At 46.6% G+C, this 18,449-nt stretch overlaps 2 protein-coding genes and 3 pseudogenes across 2 annotated transcripts; 3 read left to right on the plus strand and 2 right to left on the minus strand.

Annotated features, from left to right (window-relative positions):
- Positions 1–694: 694 nt before the first annotated feature.
- On the plus strand, positions 695–3,115 carry LOC149115236 (uncharacterized; annotated as a pseudogene).
- A 3,663-nt stretch (positions 3,116–6,778) lies between these two features.
- LOC149115237 (uncharacterized) lies at positions 6,779–8,029 on the minus strand. Its single transcript, XM_089284781.1, has one exon. The coding sequence runs from the start codon at positions 8,027–8,029 to the stop codon at positions 6,779–6,781; it is 1,251 nt and encodes a 416-aa protein (XP_089140907.1).
- A 163-nt stretch (positions 8,030–8,192) lies between these two features.
- Positions 8,193–10,784, plus strand: LOC149115238 (uncharacterized). The gene has a single exon (XM_089284780.1). It carries the CDS (start codon positions 8,617–8,619, stop codon positions 10,072–10,074), a length of 1,458 nt encoding a protein of 485 aa, XP_089140906.1. The 5' UTR covers positions 8,193–8,616; the 3' UTR covers positions 10,075–10,784.
- Positions 10,785–14,969: 4,185 nt separating this feature from the next.
- LOC149115239 (uncharacterized) lies at positions 14,970–17,920 on the minus strand (annotated as a pseudogene).
- Positions 15,937–16,851, plus strand: LOC149115240 (uncharacterized; annotated as a pseudogene).
- Positions 17,921–18,449: the final 529 nt, after the last annotated feature.

Consider the following 18,449-nt stretch of genomic DNA (forward strand, 5'->3'; position numbering starts at 1 on the left):
CAAAAGAGGCAAGAAGCTTGGCCCAGAGTTTCTACAAACTCGAATCCATACCTGCAAACTTCGCAAAAACGTCTCTAGATGAGTTGGACAAGGTGGAAGCCACAGCCGTCGCATCTTGGCTCGGAATACGTGTCTACGAGCCTGAGCGTTTAGAAGACGGTGAAGTGGTATGGCATGTCAGAGTAAACGCGAATCCCAAACTGAAAAACATTCTGACAATCGGTATCTACGAAGGGCACGCTTTCCTGATAAAAGACATCACAAAGCTGGCGAAAACCTATGAATGCACTCATTGCCGTCAGAGATTCACACAAGCTTAAAGTCTCAAACGGCATTTCCAAACCTGCAGTGCAGGAAAAACGGCAATCTATTACCCGGGGGGGGGGGGGGGGAAGTCGAAGCCCCGCAGACAGCTTTCGAGAAAGTGATGTACCCAAACAGCACAGCATCTAGACAAGCGCTGCTGTGGCTGGAGCGAGAAGCGAAGCAACGGGGTATCCACATTCATCATGCAATGTGCGGGCATGGGGGCGAGAGATGGCTTCCGCGAGAAGGTGGGAAAATGAAGAGCTCGCCTGTCGACGGGTACAACCACGAAACGAGGACGGTGTTCTAATACCACGGCTGCCCTTTCCACGGATGCCCAAAATGTTTCCCACGCTATCGAGAACAGATGATTCTCAACAACGGTAAAACCCCTGAACAACTGTACCAAGCCACCCTGAACCGTACCGCATTTCTGCGGAAGATCGGCTACGAAGTAATCGAGGCATGGTCTTGCGAAGTTGGGCATCTTAAGGGGGAACTTCCGAGGACGGAAACGAAAACTTACCAGCACGCAACCTTGTACGATTTCGAGTCGTATGGCGATAAAAACTATCGGAAAGAGCCGACAGGAGCGTTAACGATAGAAAACGCGCACGTGCCAATCTCGGTTAGTATCGGCGACACTCTTGAAAGAGAGCCCACCCACATCTGTGAAAGAGACCCCGCGGAGTTGGTCCACAAGTTTATGAAAGAGTTACATAGACGCGGAAAAAACATCCAGGACCAGGTGCGAGCGGAGTTTGTGCCAGAAGACATGCACCTGCTACCAAAAGAGCAGCAGCAAAAATCTACGAATGGTGCAACCAGGTTCCTGTCTTAGGGTTCAACTCAGGCAGTAACGACCTGAATCTGATCAAAAACCACTTCGCCAGCACTCTTGCTGAAGTATCAAAAAAAGTCAGAGTGGCGAAAAAGGGGAACAAAACCATGTTCTTACTCACCTGGGGGGCCCGTTTCCTCGATATCATCAACTACCTCGGCCCGGGGACGAGCTACGACAAATGGGTGAAAGCCTACGGATGCAAGGCAGTGAAATCGTGGTTTCCCTACGAATGGTTTGACACCCCCGAAAAGCTTGATTACCCCGGGCTCCCAAAATACGAGGACTGGTATTCGAAGCTAAAGGGCGAATACGTTCTCACGCGGGATGAATGGTAGGGATGCCAGCGAGTGTTCAAAGACAAGGGCATGCGCACCTTCGCAGACTGGCTGCGTTACTACAACAATCTCGATGTGGCTCCCGGCCTTGAGGCTCTGGAAAAGATGAGAAACTTCTACACTGAGAAGGGGATAGACATTCTGAAAGACGCTGTGAGCATCCCAGGCGTGAGTTTGCACTACTTGCTCCGGGAGCGGTTGAGCGGGGCGCAGATCTTTACAGCCCGGGCGAAGAAGCGTATGAGATGCTGAGAGAAGCTGTTGTTGGGGGGCCGAGCCTGGTTTTCACAAGGTACCACGAAGCTGGTGTCACGAGGATAAGGTCTCATCAAATATCAGAACCGCGTCTTTACAAAAAAATCATCGGTTTAGACGCCAACGTTCTTTATCTTTCTACCATGCTCAAAGACATGCCTTGCGGGAAGGAAAATGTCAAGCACTACAGAGGCGCGTTCCAAGCGGAGGCGGCCCCTATACTAACGCACATACTCAAAGAAGGAAAATGGTTTGGATTTGGCGAAGTCGACATCGTGATTCCAGAGCGCTCGCATCCCAAGTTCGATGAGATGTATCCTTTCTTCTACAACAAACAGGTGCCTGCCAAAGCTGTGCCGCAACATATGGCCGATTACTTGGAAAGAACGGGCAGAAATCGCGGAGACGGAAAAAAACTTGTGGGAGCGCTGTCTGCAGAACGGATGTTGGTGTACGCCCCTCTGCTGTTGTGGTACGTGAACCACGGGGCGGTAATCACGAGGGTTTACAGAACAATCGACTACAAACCGGCCAAGATCTTTCCCTGGTTCGTGGAGCAGGTGACGGAGGCGCGCCGGTCAGGAGACGTGGACGAAAGCAAGGCGTTGCTCGCTGAAGTGTTCAAACTTCTGGGAAACAGCGCGTACGGGAAGCTTATTGAAGCTTTGGAGCGGCAAACAAATGTGATTTACACCAAAGACGAGAAGGTGGTCGACAGAGCCTTGCGGAGCGCGTATTTCTCTGATCTTGAAGAGGTCGGGCAGGCGTATGAGTTGGAAAGCCGGAAGCCCCGGGTCACAATCAGAAGGCCGTTTCATATTGGAATCGCCGTCTACCAGCTGGCGAAGCTGCGGATGCTGGAGTTCTATTACGACTTTCTCGACAGGTATATCGACAGAAGAGATTTTGAGCTGATCCAGATGGACACGGACAGCAACTACATTGCAATCTCCGGCGAGCGGCTCGAAGACATTGTCCGGCCAGAGCTGAAGCAAGAATTCGAGGCGGAAAAAAATCAGTGGCTGGCTTGGGACAAGTGGAGCGGCCGGACCCCAGGCCTCTTCAAACTTGAGTTCGAGGGCAGCCGGATGATCGCGCTCTGCTCGAGGTGCTATTACGCCGACGAAGGAGAGGGCGAAAAAAAAAGAAGTTTAGCACGAAGGGCATGTCAAAGAAGCAGAACGAGATAACGTGGCAGCGTTTTAAGGAAGCGCTGGAAGGCAGCAAAGACACGGCAACCAACAGAGGTTTCAGGATGCGGGACGGGCACATGCTCACTTACGAGCAGCAGAAGCTGGGGCTGAGCGCTTATTACGACAAGCGGTGGGTGCTGCCTGATGGGATACATACCGAACCAATCGAATTTCACCTTTAGTTCACGTCAGCCGGAGGAAGAGTAGTGTTTGGAGGGACAACCAGCAACTCTTCACGCACGAAGCCGCGCTTGGGACCGTCGCGCAGATAGTAGAGAACGGGTTGATCCGGTTTTGTGAAAGATCTTTCAATGCTGTAAACTTTCAAAGACCGGGCTGGTAGAGATAACGAACTTGGACAAGAGAGGGAAGTATTTTTTCGCTTTTTCCAACAAGCCTTGAATAAGGTGTCGAAGGCCTTGCATAAACAGATTTTTCTTTGATGGCAACGGCGGGTTTCTTGCCGATAAGACTAGTGACCTCGTTGTTCAAAGCCGAAACAACTTCAGGAAGTCTTTTTACCCAGGCAGTGGACCGCTGGCCCTCAGAGAGTCGCATTTCCGCGGCGTACTGGTGGCCGAACAAGCGCTCAGCGAGGGTGCGGTTGAAACGTTCAACAATGGCCTGGTCGCGGTGAATGTCAGCGCGCCCGCGCCGGATATATGTTTCGTGCTTTTCCATCTTCTTTGTGACAGCGCCCATGAATTCGCGCCCGGGGTCAACCTGCAGCATTTCAGGCCATTTGAGAGGCCCGCGCTTGTATATCTTCTGAAAGGCCTGGGCGACCTCATCAGAATTTTTCGAAGTCAGGGGTTTGGCCTCCTTGTAGCGGCTGGCCACGTCGACAACGGTCAGCGCATATTTGAAAACATTGCGGCCACGAGGTAGCTTGTCGTGCGGCAGAAAAAGAAGGTCCGCCTGATGGACCTTGTTGGGTGTTGGAACGTCGAATTTCGGCCGAGGAATTCGCCTCGGCGCGGGGAGGAATATCTGCCAGAGCGCTTGCTTGATCAGCCACTTTTTTGCGGTTTCTTCAGGTACCTTGGCGGCCTCGGCTAATTTTTGGATCGCGGCGATTCCTTTCCAGTAGCCCCCGGGGCCATGGTATATCTTTGCGAGTTTGGCGTCCATACCGTTACTATAAGTAAGGCGTAAAAAAGTTTAAAGGAACCGGAAGGCTGCGTAGCCCAGAGCGAGCACCCCGGCGCCCACGAACATGAGTTCACCATTTTTTTGCTGCTCGCTCGGCTGATAGAAATCTGAGAACTTGGGCTCTTTGGGGGGTATCATTTGTTCGTCAGGATGCGCCTGGTTGTAGAGTTTGAAGGCATAGTCAGTGTTGGTGAAGTTCTGCTTGGCCTCCGCCTTTATTTGCGCGTTGGTCGCAATCCAGTCGAGAAGATGGGTGCGGTCGCGCGTTTATTTGGCGTAAGCCGCTTGATAAGCCTCGAGAACTTTGTCATGGCGCTTTTTTTCTTCAAGCGCAGCTTTGTCGCCCCCGCCAAGCGCCCTCGCCAGATAATTGCCACCGATAAAAGCCGTGGCGTTCAACACAGCCCCACCAACCATAATCGCGATGCTCGCCATGGTGCTATATTGCAGAGTCTTTTTTTCAAATCATTAATTTCAGACGCTGTCAGGAAGGATTTTTTGATCCTCGAGGTACTTTTTGAGCGCAATGCTGCCCGCCATGACGGCGGTGAACTGCACGTAATTCATCGCGCTGCTGCTGGGATCAGAAGTAAAATTCTCTTTTACAACCTTTTTTGCGGCCCAGCCGATGCCAGCGGCTAAGCCAGTGAGAGTAGCGGCGTCTATGATGGTCTTAACAAGCTTGTTGTCGGACATGATAGCGGTTGATATAAGTAAAAACAAAAGTTTAAAATAAATTAATCTGTCTTTTCTTCTTCATCCTCGTCATCCTCGCCATCCTCGCCATAGTATGCGGCGGCCAAAATATCGCGGATTTTATCTCCTTCTTCATCTTTTTCAAACAATGTTGCACGCAAAAGATCGCGGACTGTATGAAAAATCTTTACGTTGAAGTCGTACCATAACAGCCCAATACCAAAAATTGCTGCTGAAGAGATACGAATTTGGGGAACGTCAACTTTCTTCATGTTTATCTACTACAGGTGAAAGTTTAAATCATTTTTTTCAAACCTTTTGTCTGTGTCGCGCGAGCAGGTTCTGGCTCAACACGCGCGGGCTCAGGCGCGGGCTCCGGTGTTTTTTTGGCGAATGCGGTCTTGAGCTCTTCACGTTTGTAATAAATCCCGACAAGTGAAACGACTATGCTGGCAACAGCAAGCCATTGGGTGGTGCTGAGGCCGATATTTTTTTCTCCGCTGCAGTTTGAGCTTTCGCCTTCTGTAGTCGGGGCTGGCTCGGGGGCCGCTGTTGTGGCTTTCGCCTTGTTGCTTGCCATATAAGCCTCAGCTGCTTTTTTCTGTTGCTCCCGGGCCAGCCGCGTTCTTTCAGCAACCATTTTTCCAGCGGCCACACGCTTGGGATTTTTTACGCGCTGCGTTGACGTTGTTGTAGTCGGAGTTGTCGCTTGCTGTGTGACATCGACGGCAGGTGCGCTCTCGGATTGTTCGGTTGACATGATGAGCAAATATAATAATGCTTAAAAATTCACTCAGGATTTTTCTGCAATCACTCAGCGGTTGTTGAGGATTGCTCTTCCGATTTTACTTCGGCCTTTTTCTCCAAATGTGAGTTAAAATCAACATGTTTTGTGGTGATCAGCGCCGCGTTGGCCGCAGCAAGAAACCGGCCGCACTTCAAAGCAAGGTTGCCGGCCAGATTGGAGAGCTCTTTGTTTATGATGTAGTCGTTTCTGAGTTCTTTTTGGTAAGCGTCGATGTCTTTGATGTTGACGGTCATTCCGACCACTTTGGATACAAGAAAAATAAAGCTGTCGATCAGGCTTTCTGTTGTCTTTGAGCCCACGTACGTCTCGTAGCGTTTGGTGTATTTCTCGACCTCTTTGTCGCTCAGGCGCTTCACCTGCTCGTGGGTTAACTGCACTCCGATGGCCTCTTTGGCTTTGCCTGTAGACACCAGCACGGCCAGCTGCTCACGAAGAGCAGGAGTGTCAGGTCTGGGGGCGGTTGGAACAAGGTCACCCGCTACAACACTCGACGGCTCAGGCTCGGGTTGAAGTAGGTTCATAACTTCTGCTAACGCGGCCTCTTCTTCAGCCATTGTTCAAGGCTATATACAGCTTCCATTTTTTTTTTATTCAAAATAACTTCACCCCGTAGGTGTGGCGAAGCGAGAACACGAGATAAGAGAACTTTCGCTCTTTCAGCTTTGAAACCAGACCTTTGTACTCATCCTGAGAGAGTTCGCCGGCGTAATCATCAAAAATGGCTTTCGTGGTCTTGGCCGAGGGGGTGTAAAAGAGAACGATCGTCGCCACGTTCTCCCGGAAGGAAGATGTTATGCCGGTCATCTTCTGAGTCAGCACCCAAACGCTGATGCCCGTATGTCGAGCAGAAAAGGCGAGATTCACCAGCTCGCCTGTACGCCCTTTCACATCTTTGGAGGCTGCGCAGTCATCGAGTATTATGAGCGTGTTGGCGCCCTCGAAAAGCCATCTCACGAGCTTCAACCACTTTTCCACGTCGTGCTGCTCACACATTATCACATCCATTTTTGGATCATTTTCACCAATTCTGTGGTAGGTCTTGTTGTGCGCGAATGTCGGGCAGATGAGCACGATGTAGTCGAACTTGAAGCGGAAAGGGCCGTAGATCTGGTCCAACACAAACCTTGATTTGCCTGAATTCGTCGGCCCCACAATGAGAGCGTTGAAGGGTATCTTGCTTGGGTCCATATTAAAACTGTACAGATTCTAGCTGTCTTTCCATAAGGTTGAACTGGGAGTCGGAGATTACGAATACATGGCATTTCACGTCGCCTGAGCCTTCGGCTTTCCGCTCAATTTCCAGCTGGACCTCGTCTGTACTGTTCACAATGCGGGTGCCGCTGCCGTACATCGACTGGTCCGCCATGGAGCGCATGTCAATCACAAGCCCGAACTTATCACCGGTGTAAAACTTTGTCGCATTCATGTGCTCGGTTTTATTTTTTTCTTCCACAAAGAAGCGGTGGGCCTCTTCCCACATGTCCTTGCCTTCGATGCCGTCGTTGAAAAGCATGTTGGGCGAGCCGTTGACCGTGACGCTGACTTTCGTCAGAGCCGGGAAAATGAATTTTTCTGAATCTCTGTCGCCCGCAGTATACGGCTCTACAAACAGGAGGAGGAGGGCTTTTAGTGACCTTCTTTGGGCGTTGACTTTGATGTTGATTCTCGTGTCAGTTCCTTTTTTGAAAGACACCTCTTTGTCATGCATCACGTGGTCGTAAGTGAACTCTTTGCCGCTGGAGTAAACGCTGTGTGCCTCGTCCGCCAGAGTCTTGCTGCGGATAATTTCGTACTCGAGCTGGATGTTGGTCAGCTTGTATTTCAGCTGGGTTGTGTGGGAGCCTCTGACCACATGTATAGCTTTAGCAAGTTTTACATCGAACGTGAGGTCGTTGTAAAGGGCTTGGGGGTAGAAAACACCGGGGTTGGTTAAAATCTGGTGGTCAAGCCTGATCCGGTACTTGCTTCCGTGTACCTCGTTCAGCTTGTTTTCAGCGTCGACGCCCGAGGTTTTCTTGTCTCCCGCGCCTGAGCGGATCTTGCATAGATCCTCGCTCTGAATCCCTTCGCGGAGCATGTTGTCTCGCTTTTCCTGCGAAAGGAAAAGGTCTTCGAAAGTTTTGTAGATGTCATAGCCAACCGTGTCTTCCAGGATAGTGCCTGCAAACTTCACGACCAGCCTGTCAACGAGCGCCCGCGTGACGTTCTGAACAAGGAAGTTGTTGGCGTGCCCTCCAGAAATGTCGATGTCAAAGCGAAGCGCTAGCGAGCTCGGCACCAGAACCTCGTTCTCGTTCAGCTTGGGCACGGAAACATACAGCTTATCCCCGGGGTTGGCTTCGGAGCGGATAAAGGTGATTCGCTTGACCGCGCGCTCGGCCTGCATGGCGTGTAATGTCTTTTCGTTGTAAGTTGGGCTAAGGTTCTCTGGCACTGACATTGTGTATTAATACACCGGCGATTATTTTTCTAATTTAAAAAATAACAGGCTTGCAGGCTCGTGTCATGTTGATTAATTCACCTTCACATTTCATTACCGAGCTTAAAATTCACCATCTTTATTAACTTATCACTACTCACGATGAATTCGATAGCGTTGATCCTAACAGTATGCAGGACACCTATCATATATGAACTCAGTTAAATGACCTTGCTCTCCATGAGTTCTCGTAGCTCAGTGGATAGAGCGCCCGCCCGGTGTTCGGGAGGTCATGGGTTCGATTCCTGTCGGGGACTCAGAATTTTTCTTTGTCCCACGCTCGTGTCATGTTGATTAATTCACCTTCACATTTCATTACCGAGCTTAAAATTCACCATCTTTATTAACTTATCACTACTCACGATGAATTCGATAGCGTTGATCCTAGCAGTATGGAGGACACCTATCATATATGAACTCAGTTAAATGACCTCGCTCTCCATGAGTTCTCGTAGCTCAGTGGATAGAGCGCCCGCCCGGTGTTCGGGAGGTCATGGGTTCGATTCCTGTCGGGGACTCAGAATTTTTCTTTGTCCCACGCTCGTGTCATGTTGATTAATTCACCTTCACAATATATCGCTATGTCGGAAGGCGGCGAATTTGGTTACAAAGACACGGACCTTGATAACCGGATTAACCAGAACGATGATGATGATGACGAACAAGAGGTTAACAGAACCAAACCTTTTGACCCAGGTGCGGCATCCACTCCCTACCAACCCGGCGCCCCCTACAACGAGGGCGTACAAACGGAAATGAGTACTTTTCGTCACGAGCAGTCCGGCCTGCCTGACACTTCTTATGCCGAGACATCATTCATTGTTGGAGAAAATATCCCTTTGCTCGAGCCTTTCATACATAACGAGGACAAACCGGCCATGCTTGAAAGGGCAAAAGAAAAAATCAAAAGTTGGTTCCCGAAGGTAGACTTCAAAAAATTGGGCCCAATTGGTTTCAGCAAAAAAGGTAGTCAAACTGAGATCGTTTCATTTGGCCCAAGGGGAGGTGAGTCTAAAATTTTCAAGATTGGCGACCAAGGGTTACAAAAAGGTTTCACAGACGCGAAAAAAGCAGCTCTGGGGCCAAGAGCTGAAAACATCATAGCTGAAGACCGCGACACCATCAGAGAACAACGCCAAAGACAGATAGAGGCAGAGAGACAACTACGCCAGGCGGAAACACTCGCTTCGCAAAGAGAAGAAGAAAAGAAAGAAATCGAAGTTCTGAGAGGTAAAATCGGGAAAACTAATGCTCAGATTGATGCCATTCAGGATAATCATGGTTCGAATCTTGAAAGTGAAGCAGAGCTGCGTAGGCTGAAAGAACTGAAAAAGAACTATCAAAGCGATTTTGAAAACAAGAAAAAAGAATTGGACTCGCTTACAAAAAAAGTACAAGAAATAGATAAATTGAAAGCAAAGCTTGAAAGAATCAAGACCTTGCGCGCACAAAAAGAAAGTGAAACAAACGCCATGGAAGAAAGGCTCAACCAAACAAAACCGTTGGACGACCTGAAAGAGCAGGAAAGCGAGCTGCAGCGCCAAAACGAGGAAGACCAGGCAATCATTCAAGATGAGAATGCCTCGCCCTCCGTCAAAGAAGCCGCAGAAGGCAGAGTGGCAGGAAGAAACGAGGAGATCGCGCGTTTGCAAACTCAGATTGCGGAAAGGGAAAGGGGGCGGCCTCTCATGGAAAGGGTCAAAGAGATCTTCCAAAAATATGGCGTGACGTTGACCGCTTTTCCTAACGCCGCCGGGACCACAATCGGAGCTGTCATCGGGGCCCTCACCAGAGGTTTGAAAGCCACCGGCAAAGCTTTGGGAAATGGCCTCAAAGATATTGCCGCGAAACTTGGTTCTCTGCTGCCCGGGCTGATTGGCTCGGTTGTGAGCTTTCTATTCAAAGCCGCCGGCCAATTCGTCGGGTTTCTGGCCGAGCACACCTGGCTGCTCATTCTTGCCGCGGTGGCCTTTTTGTTCGAAAAATATCTTAATAAGCGGCGTTAACTTTACCGCCAAGCCATGAACAGCAAAGCCGAGAATCCTACTACGCCAACAATGACAGCTGTTTTGTTTATTTCGTGTTGCGATGTTTCATCTGGAGCCTTGGGCTCTATTTTTTGTGCCGTCGGCTGTGCTTGCTGAGTTTCGGTAGAAGCTGATTTCCTTGATTCGGCTGTTGCGGCTTTGTGTATCGGGTTGGACGGATGGCTGTTGGGCGGGTTAATTTTTGACGGGCCGCCTGCCATTAGTTTGAGCGCAGCTTTTTTTGTCTCCGGGTTTACCTCGTTGTTCACCCCAAGTTTCATCCCGGAGACCGCCTGTTTCAGCTTGTTGTTGTAACCGATTGTGCTTTCGGTGTTTATTATCATTTGCGCGGGCATGAACCAGGCTATGGGGACTACAGCAAGATTGAGCCTGACCTTCGCTTGATCCACCGCAAGCTGGTACCTTTGTACGCTCTTGGCCAGGTCGGGCTGTCTGATCGCGCCTTCCATCAGCACCAGGAACTCGCTTTGGGCTTCTTTCGCCCGGCCGCCAGAGCCGAGAATGCTGCTGCGGACGTTGACTTGCGCGCCCAGGACGCAGTAAACGAAAGCCTCGATTGACTGGTTGATTCTCGACAACCCCACCTGCCTCAAACCGGATGCTGTGTTTGGCGCGAACCAGTCATACTGGGCCACGGCATAAGGTTCAATGAAAGAAAGCAGATTTCCTTTGCTTGCCGCACCGCCTTCATCACTGAATTTATAGAACCCTCTTGGATAAGCGGTTCCTGTTTTCAACGGCCCGTGCCCTGTCACGCCAATGTATACACTTCCCAAGCCGTGCTTTTTCCCTTGTGTGAAGCGAAAATCGCTCGAGGGATCAATGCCGAACTCGTCGCATATCCTTTTGTACGAAGCAACGTCCTAATGATTGTTCATTTGGCTGAACGTCGGGTCTCCGGGCAAAGCGCTTATGCTCTGAATACCTCCTAGCTGGTACAAAATGCGCCTGACCGTGAAATACACGTGGAAGATATAAAAGCTCTTATCTGCGGGGGGAGATTCATCCCGCTGTCAAAGATTTCGCGAGAAACTCCGCAACCTTGTGTCGCGCAGAAAACCGCGAAGTTGAGCTGTTGCGGCCAATATTTCATGTCTGGCCCTCCTAACCAGTGTTTTGATTCGGTTCCAGAAGTGTGCCTGAGTTTGATTTCTTGAAATATTTCTCTGAATTTTGTTGTGAAATATTGCCCAGGCGTGACGTAGATTTTTATTTCGGCGTTGAATATTTTCTTCAAGCTTGGCGCTTTACCGTCGAAAGGTACCGCAGGGATGGGCAAGGAAACTTTTGAACCAAGTGGCGACAATTGGTAAGGAAAACCCCCGCTGTCTCCCAAACCGAGCGCCTGTTTCATTTCCGCGCTCCAATACCGCCTGTCTGAGCCGAAGACCCTTTGAAACGAGCCTTCGCTTTCTTTGAAAAACACCTCTGCTGTTGCGTTATTTTTCTCGTCGATGCTTTCTTGTGAAACGAACCGGCTTTTGTCCGCTTTTGGAAAGTGGTTTAAAAAATTTGTCCACGACTTTTTCTTGGCGGCATCTGCTTTTTTCACAAACTCAGGATCTTTCCACAAATTCGCCATTGTATTTGAACACAATTTTGTTTGTTAAATATAAAAATGGTTGTTCTCACTATTGTCACACAAAAGAATGGAGAGACTATCTATTTTGAAGAGCCGATACCGAAAGTACATTTCATGAAACTCATTTCTTGTAGTTTATTCAACAGCTGGGACACTTTGAAAAAAGAAGGTTCAGCCTCCTTGGGAGATAAAGACAAAGATAGAGCTTTGTCAATTAGTAAATTACTCCCAGGGTATTATGATTTAGAAAGCCTGGCAAAAGAAATAGAAGTTCTGTTCGCAAAATATAGTTATAAGTTGGAAACAGAAATAAATCAACCTGCTGGCCAGCTTATAATAAAAAATTTTGGGGTTGGGACAAAGCCGATTGAACTTGATCGCGATTTAGCCGGTTTGCTTGGTATTGGGCGAAAGTTGAAGACTATAACATTCGTAAAACGGATTACATCTCTAACGACATATTTTATTCATTGTAATTTGATCGACGAAGAAAAGAATCTGTTCAATGGCAAAAAGTCGGATGTCTTAGCCCTGTTCGATGTGAAAGGGAAGCCTTTTTAAAAGGTAAGCTACCACGGTTCTCCGGAACAGGTTTTGCGAGACTGTTCTACAGAAGAGTTTATAAATACCATCACCATTAGCGTAAAGACGAAAATGGCGAACTCTTTGATTTCAAAAGCTTCCCGCTTCTTTTTGAATTAGAGTTAAATTAAATTTCTTTATACACGCAATGTCTTCAGCAAATCTGTTACCTCCAAGCGCGCCGCCTGCCGAGCCTCTCTATCCAGTACTGGCGTCGTCTTCTGAAAATTTCCGCTTGCAAAAGATCAACGAGATTTCCAACACTTTGGACCGTGAGGTCGGCTACTATCGCCTCGTTGCTAAAAAATACAAACGGACGAGAAAGTTCGTTAATTGGAGTGCCGCCGGCTCCAGTGTTCTCTCGGCAGCTTTTTCCAGCGCTAGTTTTGGCTCCGCCCTCTCTTTGGTTGGCCTGCCGGTAACAGTTCCTTTAGGCGGCGCTGGGGGGTGTTTCGCTCTCGTTTCTTCGGGGCTGATAATCGCCAGCAAAAAACTTGAGTCGAAAATAAAAAAACATCAAGAGATTACCACGCTCGCCGTTGCCAAGCGGGATACAATCAACAGACTGCTCTCCAAAGCTTTGAACAACAACGAAGTGTCTTCCCACGAGTTTGACACCATCCTTTCCGAGTTTCAGCAGTATAACGCTCTAAAGGAACAAGTCCGAGCAAAACTGCTTCGCCAGCCATCAAAGAGAAAGCTTCCTGATGTTGATGTACAGAAACTGGAGAAAGACATCCGCGGCAGACTTGAAGCAGAAATGATAAAAAAAATCACGAACCCTCCCGCTTCGAACTGACATTTAAAAACTCCCGGGTTTTCTTCCATGTTATTAAAAGATGATTGTGTGTTTCCACATGCTCTGCCTTTTCGTTCATGAAGAAATGTTTACTCCTGAGTGGCAAAAAGATGCTCGAGATATTACTCGCGAGATCGTCGCTGCAATGGTTGAGGCAAAATAGTAATCTTTGAATTTCTTGTTGAAGAGATGCGTATATTTGGTATTCTATGATGGATCGTGGACAAACTTTCGATGTTGTTGACACACCTCCACCCGACAAGCGCGACTGGCCATCTCTCGAAGACTTTCAAGAGCCAGAAGAAACGCTTAGATGGCGTGATATAAAAGTGGGGACGTACAGAGTCCTTGCATTGTACAACCAAGGTCGGAACAAATACGGACCTTCAGTTGTGTTAAAACTTGAAAAAGAGAACGGTTCAACCTTTTTAGTGTGGGCGCCGGTTTCGTTGTTTTATGCGATGGAAAAAAGAGAAAAAACAAACTTCATCTTGAATCTTGGTGCTAAATTGTCGGTAGAAACAGGCAATGTCTACTACGATTTCAAACTTTGTTGAAGAAACCCAGTCGACATCAGAAAACAGAGACCGCCGCCATTTTGTTTTGTTACAGTTGCTTTGACTGGCTAAAAATAAAGGTTTTTCTCCCCCGTTTTTTCACCTGTTTTTTGTGACACTGCACGCGATCTCGATGATGTTTTCTTATGTCTCATGAAATTTAATAAAGGCTCGGTCGTACTCGTGGACGTCATAAATTGGGTATCCCAGATAGTGGAAAATGTTTTTTTTTTGTAGCAATCGTGGCAAAGACCGTTTTTTCCCCCGTACAGCAAAAAGGATCAAAATAATTTTTGCCGTACAAGTAGCATTTTTTGCAATGCAACACCTTTACAAGTTTTCCTGCTCTGGCGCAGTAAGGGCTTTCTTCTATTTCTTGATGCACTTTTTCTTTGATTTGTTTGATTTGTTTACTTTCTTGTGTGTTGCTTGACTCCGCGGTTGCCATGGTTCCTTGCGGTATAATACGTATCCTCATTTCTCTAATTGTGTTGCCTTCAGCTCGAGCAGAACGAGATCGAAATCCTTCTTCGCTTTTTTGCCCTTCCGCATTAGCCGCTGGTTTACAGTTTTCCCTCCACAGCCCCTGCATAACCGGTAGGCGCACTGCACCCCGACCCCGCAGACCCGACATGGGGCGGCATTCTCATCCCTTTCTTTAGCTGGTAGTTGTGCTGCTTGCACAAGGTCCCCACACACCGCTTTCCACAACTTTCTTTCCGGCCCCGCATCAGCCACGCGCATTTGTTTGTTGCTCGAAGCATCGCTTATGCTCGGACGGTATAACAGCGGGCTCGTTTGTTTCTAATTGGTGTCCCTTCCTCCCCGTTGTTTTAAGTAGTATATGGTGTAGTCGACAAATACTGTTTCAGAGAGGGACTCAGCAGTTCCCCGTTTTGCAACCCCCAGCTTTAACCGAAGCGAGCTTGCGAGCTTCGGTATTAAAGCTGGGGGTTGCAAAACGGGGAAATACTTCTCCTTCTGTGAAACGGTATTTGTCGACTACACCATATACTACTAGAACTAAACGTATAAGATCACATAAGGCACCCTGGATCAACTCAGACTTGAAGAAAGGTATGCGCGATCGTGACGCTGCCAAGAGAAAAGCTGTGAAGTCAAATGATCCATGCGATTGGGCAAAGTATAAAAAGCTGCGAAACTCAATAAATAATAGGATCAAAACTGCTAAGGCATCTTATTTTTCGAAAGCTTTTATGCAATTTGAGGGCAACTCTAAGAAAACTTGGCAAACAATTAATGAACTTACATCTCGCCGTAAAAGCAATGAGACTGTGAAAGAACTAAAAGTAAATGACGTTGTAATCAATAATTCTAGTGAAATTTCAGATACTTTTAATGACCATTTTTCAACAATCGGGCCCAGACTTGCCAATGAAATACCTCCAATAGGTCAAAATGATGATTCGAGCTACACTAACTTTATCACTTGTAACAACAAAACATTCCATTTCTGTCCAACTAGCGGTAATATTGTTTTTTCTCATCTAAACAAATTATCTAGATCTAAAGCAACAGGCCTTGATAACATTTCTGCTAGATTAATCCGTGAATGTGCTGATCTTATTTCGGTCTCTTTATCTGACTTCTGGTATATTTCCTGACGATCGGAAATGTGCTAGAGTTACTCCGTTGTTTAAGCAGGGTGAGCGATCTGATCTAAATAATTATCGACCAATTTCAGTCATTCCAGTAATTGCTAAGGTATTCGAGAGTATCGTGTATGACCAGCTATATAGCTTTCTAACTAAAGAGGACGTAATTTCTAAACAACAGTCGGGCTTTCGCGCATTGCATTCAACTGTTACTGCTCTATTAGAAGCTACCGATAGTTGGGCGTTTAATATCGATCGCGGAAATGTTAATGCTGTAGTTTTTCTCGATTTAAAAAAAGCGTTCGACACTGTTGATCATGAAATTCTTTTAACTAAAATGAACCTTTACGGAGTTCAAGGAATAGCTCTTGACTGGTTCAACTCATATTTAACTAGCCGTACACAACGATGTCTTGTTAATGGTTCTCTTTCTCAAACCTGTTCGCTAAAATGTGGGGTACCTCAAGGAACAATCCTAGGTCCCCTATTATTTCTTATTTACATTAACGCTTGCCCAACTGCTTATCATCATGTCAGCTTAGGATGTATGCTGATGACACCCACATCACATATGCGGGAGCTGATCTGAGCTCTATACAGTCTAATCTAAATCACGATCTAAGTAATTTAAACAAATGGCTTACTTCTAACAAGCTTACTTTAAACGCGACTAAAACTGAATTTATGTTGATTGGTTCCAGACAAAGATTGAGTACCCTTCCAGATACACTTGAGCTGTCAATTAATAATGTTCCAATAAATCGTGTCTCCTCAGTCAAATCGCTCGGTGTGTTGATCGACGAAAAACTTGGCAAACCCATATTGATAAATTGTCTAAAAAGATTGCATCTGGGATCGGTGCCATAAAACGAGTTAGGCCTTTTGTTCCACCAGCTACACTGCTTTATGTATACAGTGCTCTAATTCAACCTCATTTTGACTACTGCAATCTTGTCTGGGGTAATAGCGGTAAAACTTTGTCGGACAGGCTACAAAAGCTTCAGAACCGCGCCGCTCGCGTGTTAACTTCCTCTAGTTATGATACTGATGCCAAAGGTCTAATACGACAACTGGGTTGGAAAGATTTGTGTACCCAGCGTCAAATTCAGAAAGCCTTAATGGTATATAAATCTTTAAATGGCTTGGTTCCTGAATACCTATCGTCTAAATTTCTAAAACGTAGTGGAATGCGCTATTCTTTAAGGGATTCCAAAAACAAACTGGTTGTACCTCATCCACGAACTAACTATATGAAAAATAGCTTTAGTTACAGTGGTGCAACTCTCTGGAACAGCCTACCCTGCAATCTCAGGATGATAAAATCCTTTAATCAATTTAAAAGCAAAGTTAGACACGGCATTCATGGAAAACAGGATTAGTTTAATATTTAAATTAGGATTTACTACTTCAATTTTTATTAATTAGTATTTAGCATGGACTGTTTATTAGTAGTTTATTAGTATTAATTTTTTTTTTTTTATATATATATAACTTTAAATATTAGTATTACCTGATGATTTTTAACCGTGTATAAAGAAATGTTAAATAAATAAATAAATAAATAAATAGATGTTGTCATGCACATCTGTGGCTACACCATGAATGTATAACTTTGTATCCACGACTTCACTACAGACACTGAAATGTTTTACAAATTTACCACCGCTGTCAAACACCTTTAAGGTACAATCGTCGCGGTCCCCGATAATGAAATGTCCGCTGGAGTTTGTAGCAATACACACTGGCTCCTTCAGCTTGTGCTCCTCTTCACCCTCCTGACCAAATGACAATGTTACACAACACTGTTCTATGCCGTGCTTACGCAATACTTCAGTTAATCTTTGGTCGCGCAAAGGATCAACTTTGTCTTCTCCGACATCAACAGTAGGCCAAATCCAGGGATCTACGCCTTTATTGACTGTTTACGTGACATCGTAGACGACACGATTGACGTGGCAAACACTGGAAATGATTTGTCTGCGTTCGTGTTTACCAAACAAACCCAGCCCATACTCCCCCGAGGCCTTTCTTGAGCTGAACATCAAAACTATTCTGAACTGCTGACAAAGAGTTCAGTTCTTCAACGCAAATTCTACATGGTGATATGGCGTCCTCGGGATTGTCTAGTTTCTCTAGTATTGTCGCCATGACTCGATATTGCATTGCTAGAATACGGTCAGACGTTTCTAGAGCTTCATTACCAAAGGCTTCTGTTGCTTTTCTTCAAGAATCTTCGAATCTCTTCTTTGCGTCAGAAAGAGCCCTCGTAGCTGATTCATCCAGGTCAATAAGCTCCAACTTCTTCATTTCCTCGGCGAGAGAAAATGCTTCATCACAAGCTGCTTGTGTTGTTGACGTGCCTGGCTCGCTTCTGGACCTTGCCTTATCAGAAACGTCATACAAAAACCCGATTCCTTCCTCAAAGAAGCTAATACTCGCTAGCAAATCTTTCCTTGATAATCCATCCAACTTAGACTTGATATCATCGATTTCACGGACGATCAATCGACGGAATTTTTGTTCTGTTACATCGCCATCTTTCAGCTTCTCCGCTACCTTATCTCTGCCTTTATTCACAAGCAAGCCAATAGTCGCTTTAACCAGGGTTGTTACAATAGAAGACATTGTAAAACAGATATCAGAACTGCTGCGTGTTTAGCAGAAACGATGTTGGTGAAGGTTAATGTCACGATTATTGAAAATATGACGTCAGCATCAGAAGCCCCCGCTCAATGGAACGTAACTTCGTATTTTGGATTAGAATTTCAATTGTCAGTTCTTTTTATTGGTTTTGCTCTAATATTCAGTAAATTTAATAGTCAATCTGAAGCCAAAATAGTGATAAATTACGGCATTAGCTAAGAAATAGGATGGACTTATCAGCCTTTATTTTGATTTACTGCATTTCAGTCAGAGTGCTCCCCAGTCCTAAATGTACATCAGGATCGTCTTATGTTCCTTGGAGTGACCTCTGATAGAAAAGATACTACTTGGGTCGATAAACAGGAAATGTGACGATATACACAATCCACCGTTTACGAGCACTCTCTCTTGTCTCTCTTACAGTGGCGGTCCAGACCTTGAGCTAAGGGGGCGGGGCGGGGAAGGTGGTGGTATCCAGACCTTGAGCTAAGGGGGTGGCCCGTTTTTTGTTTTTTTGCTTGCCCTGTCGGCTATTCTTTCTTGTGCGGTTTTTT

This window comes from Orbicella faveolata, unplaced genomic scaffold (genome assembly GCF_042242905.1).
Source record: "Orbicella faveolata isolate gen_17 unplaced genomic scaffold, um_ofav_v1 contig_13, whole genome shotgun sequence".
Lineage (NCBI taxonomy): Eukaryota > Metazoa > Cnidaria > Anthozoa > Scleractinia > Merulinidae > Orbicella > Orbicella faveolata.

Coding starts and splice junctions, on each gene's coding strand:
- LOC149115237 (XM_089284781.1), bottom strand. CDS start 8,029: ATGTCAGTGCCAGAGAACCTTAGCCCAACTTACAACGAAAAGACATTA.
- LOC149115238 (XM_089284780.1), top strand. CDS start 8,617: ATGTTGATTAATTCACCTTCACAATATATCGCTATGTCGGAAGGCGGC.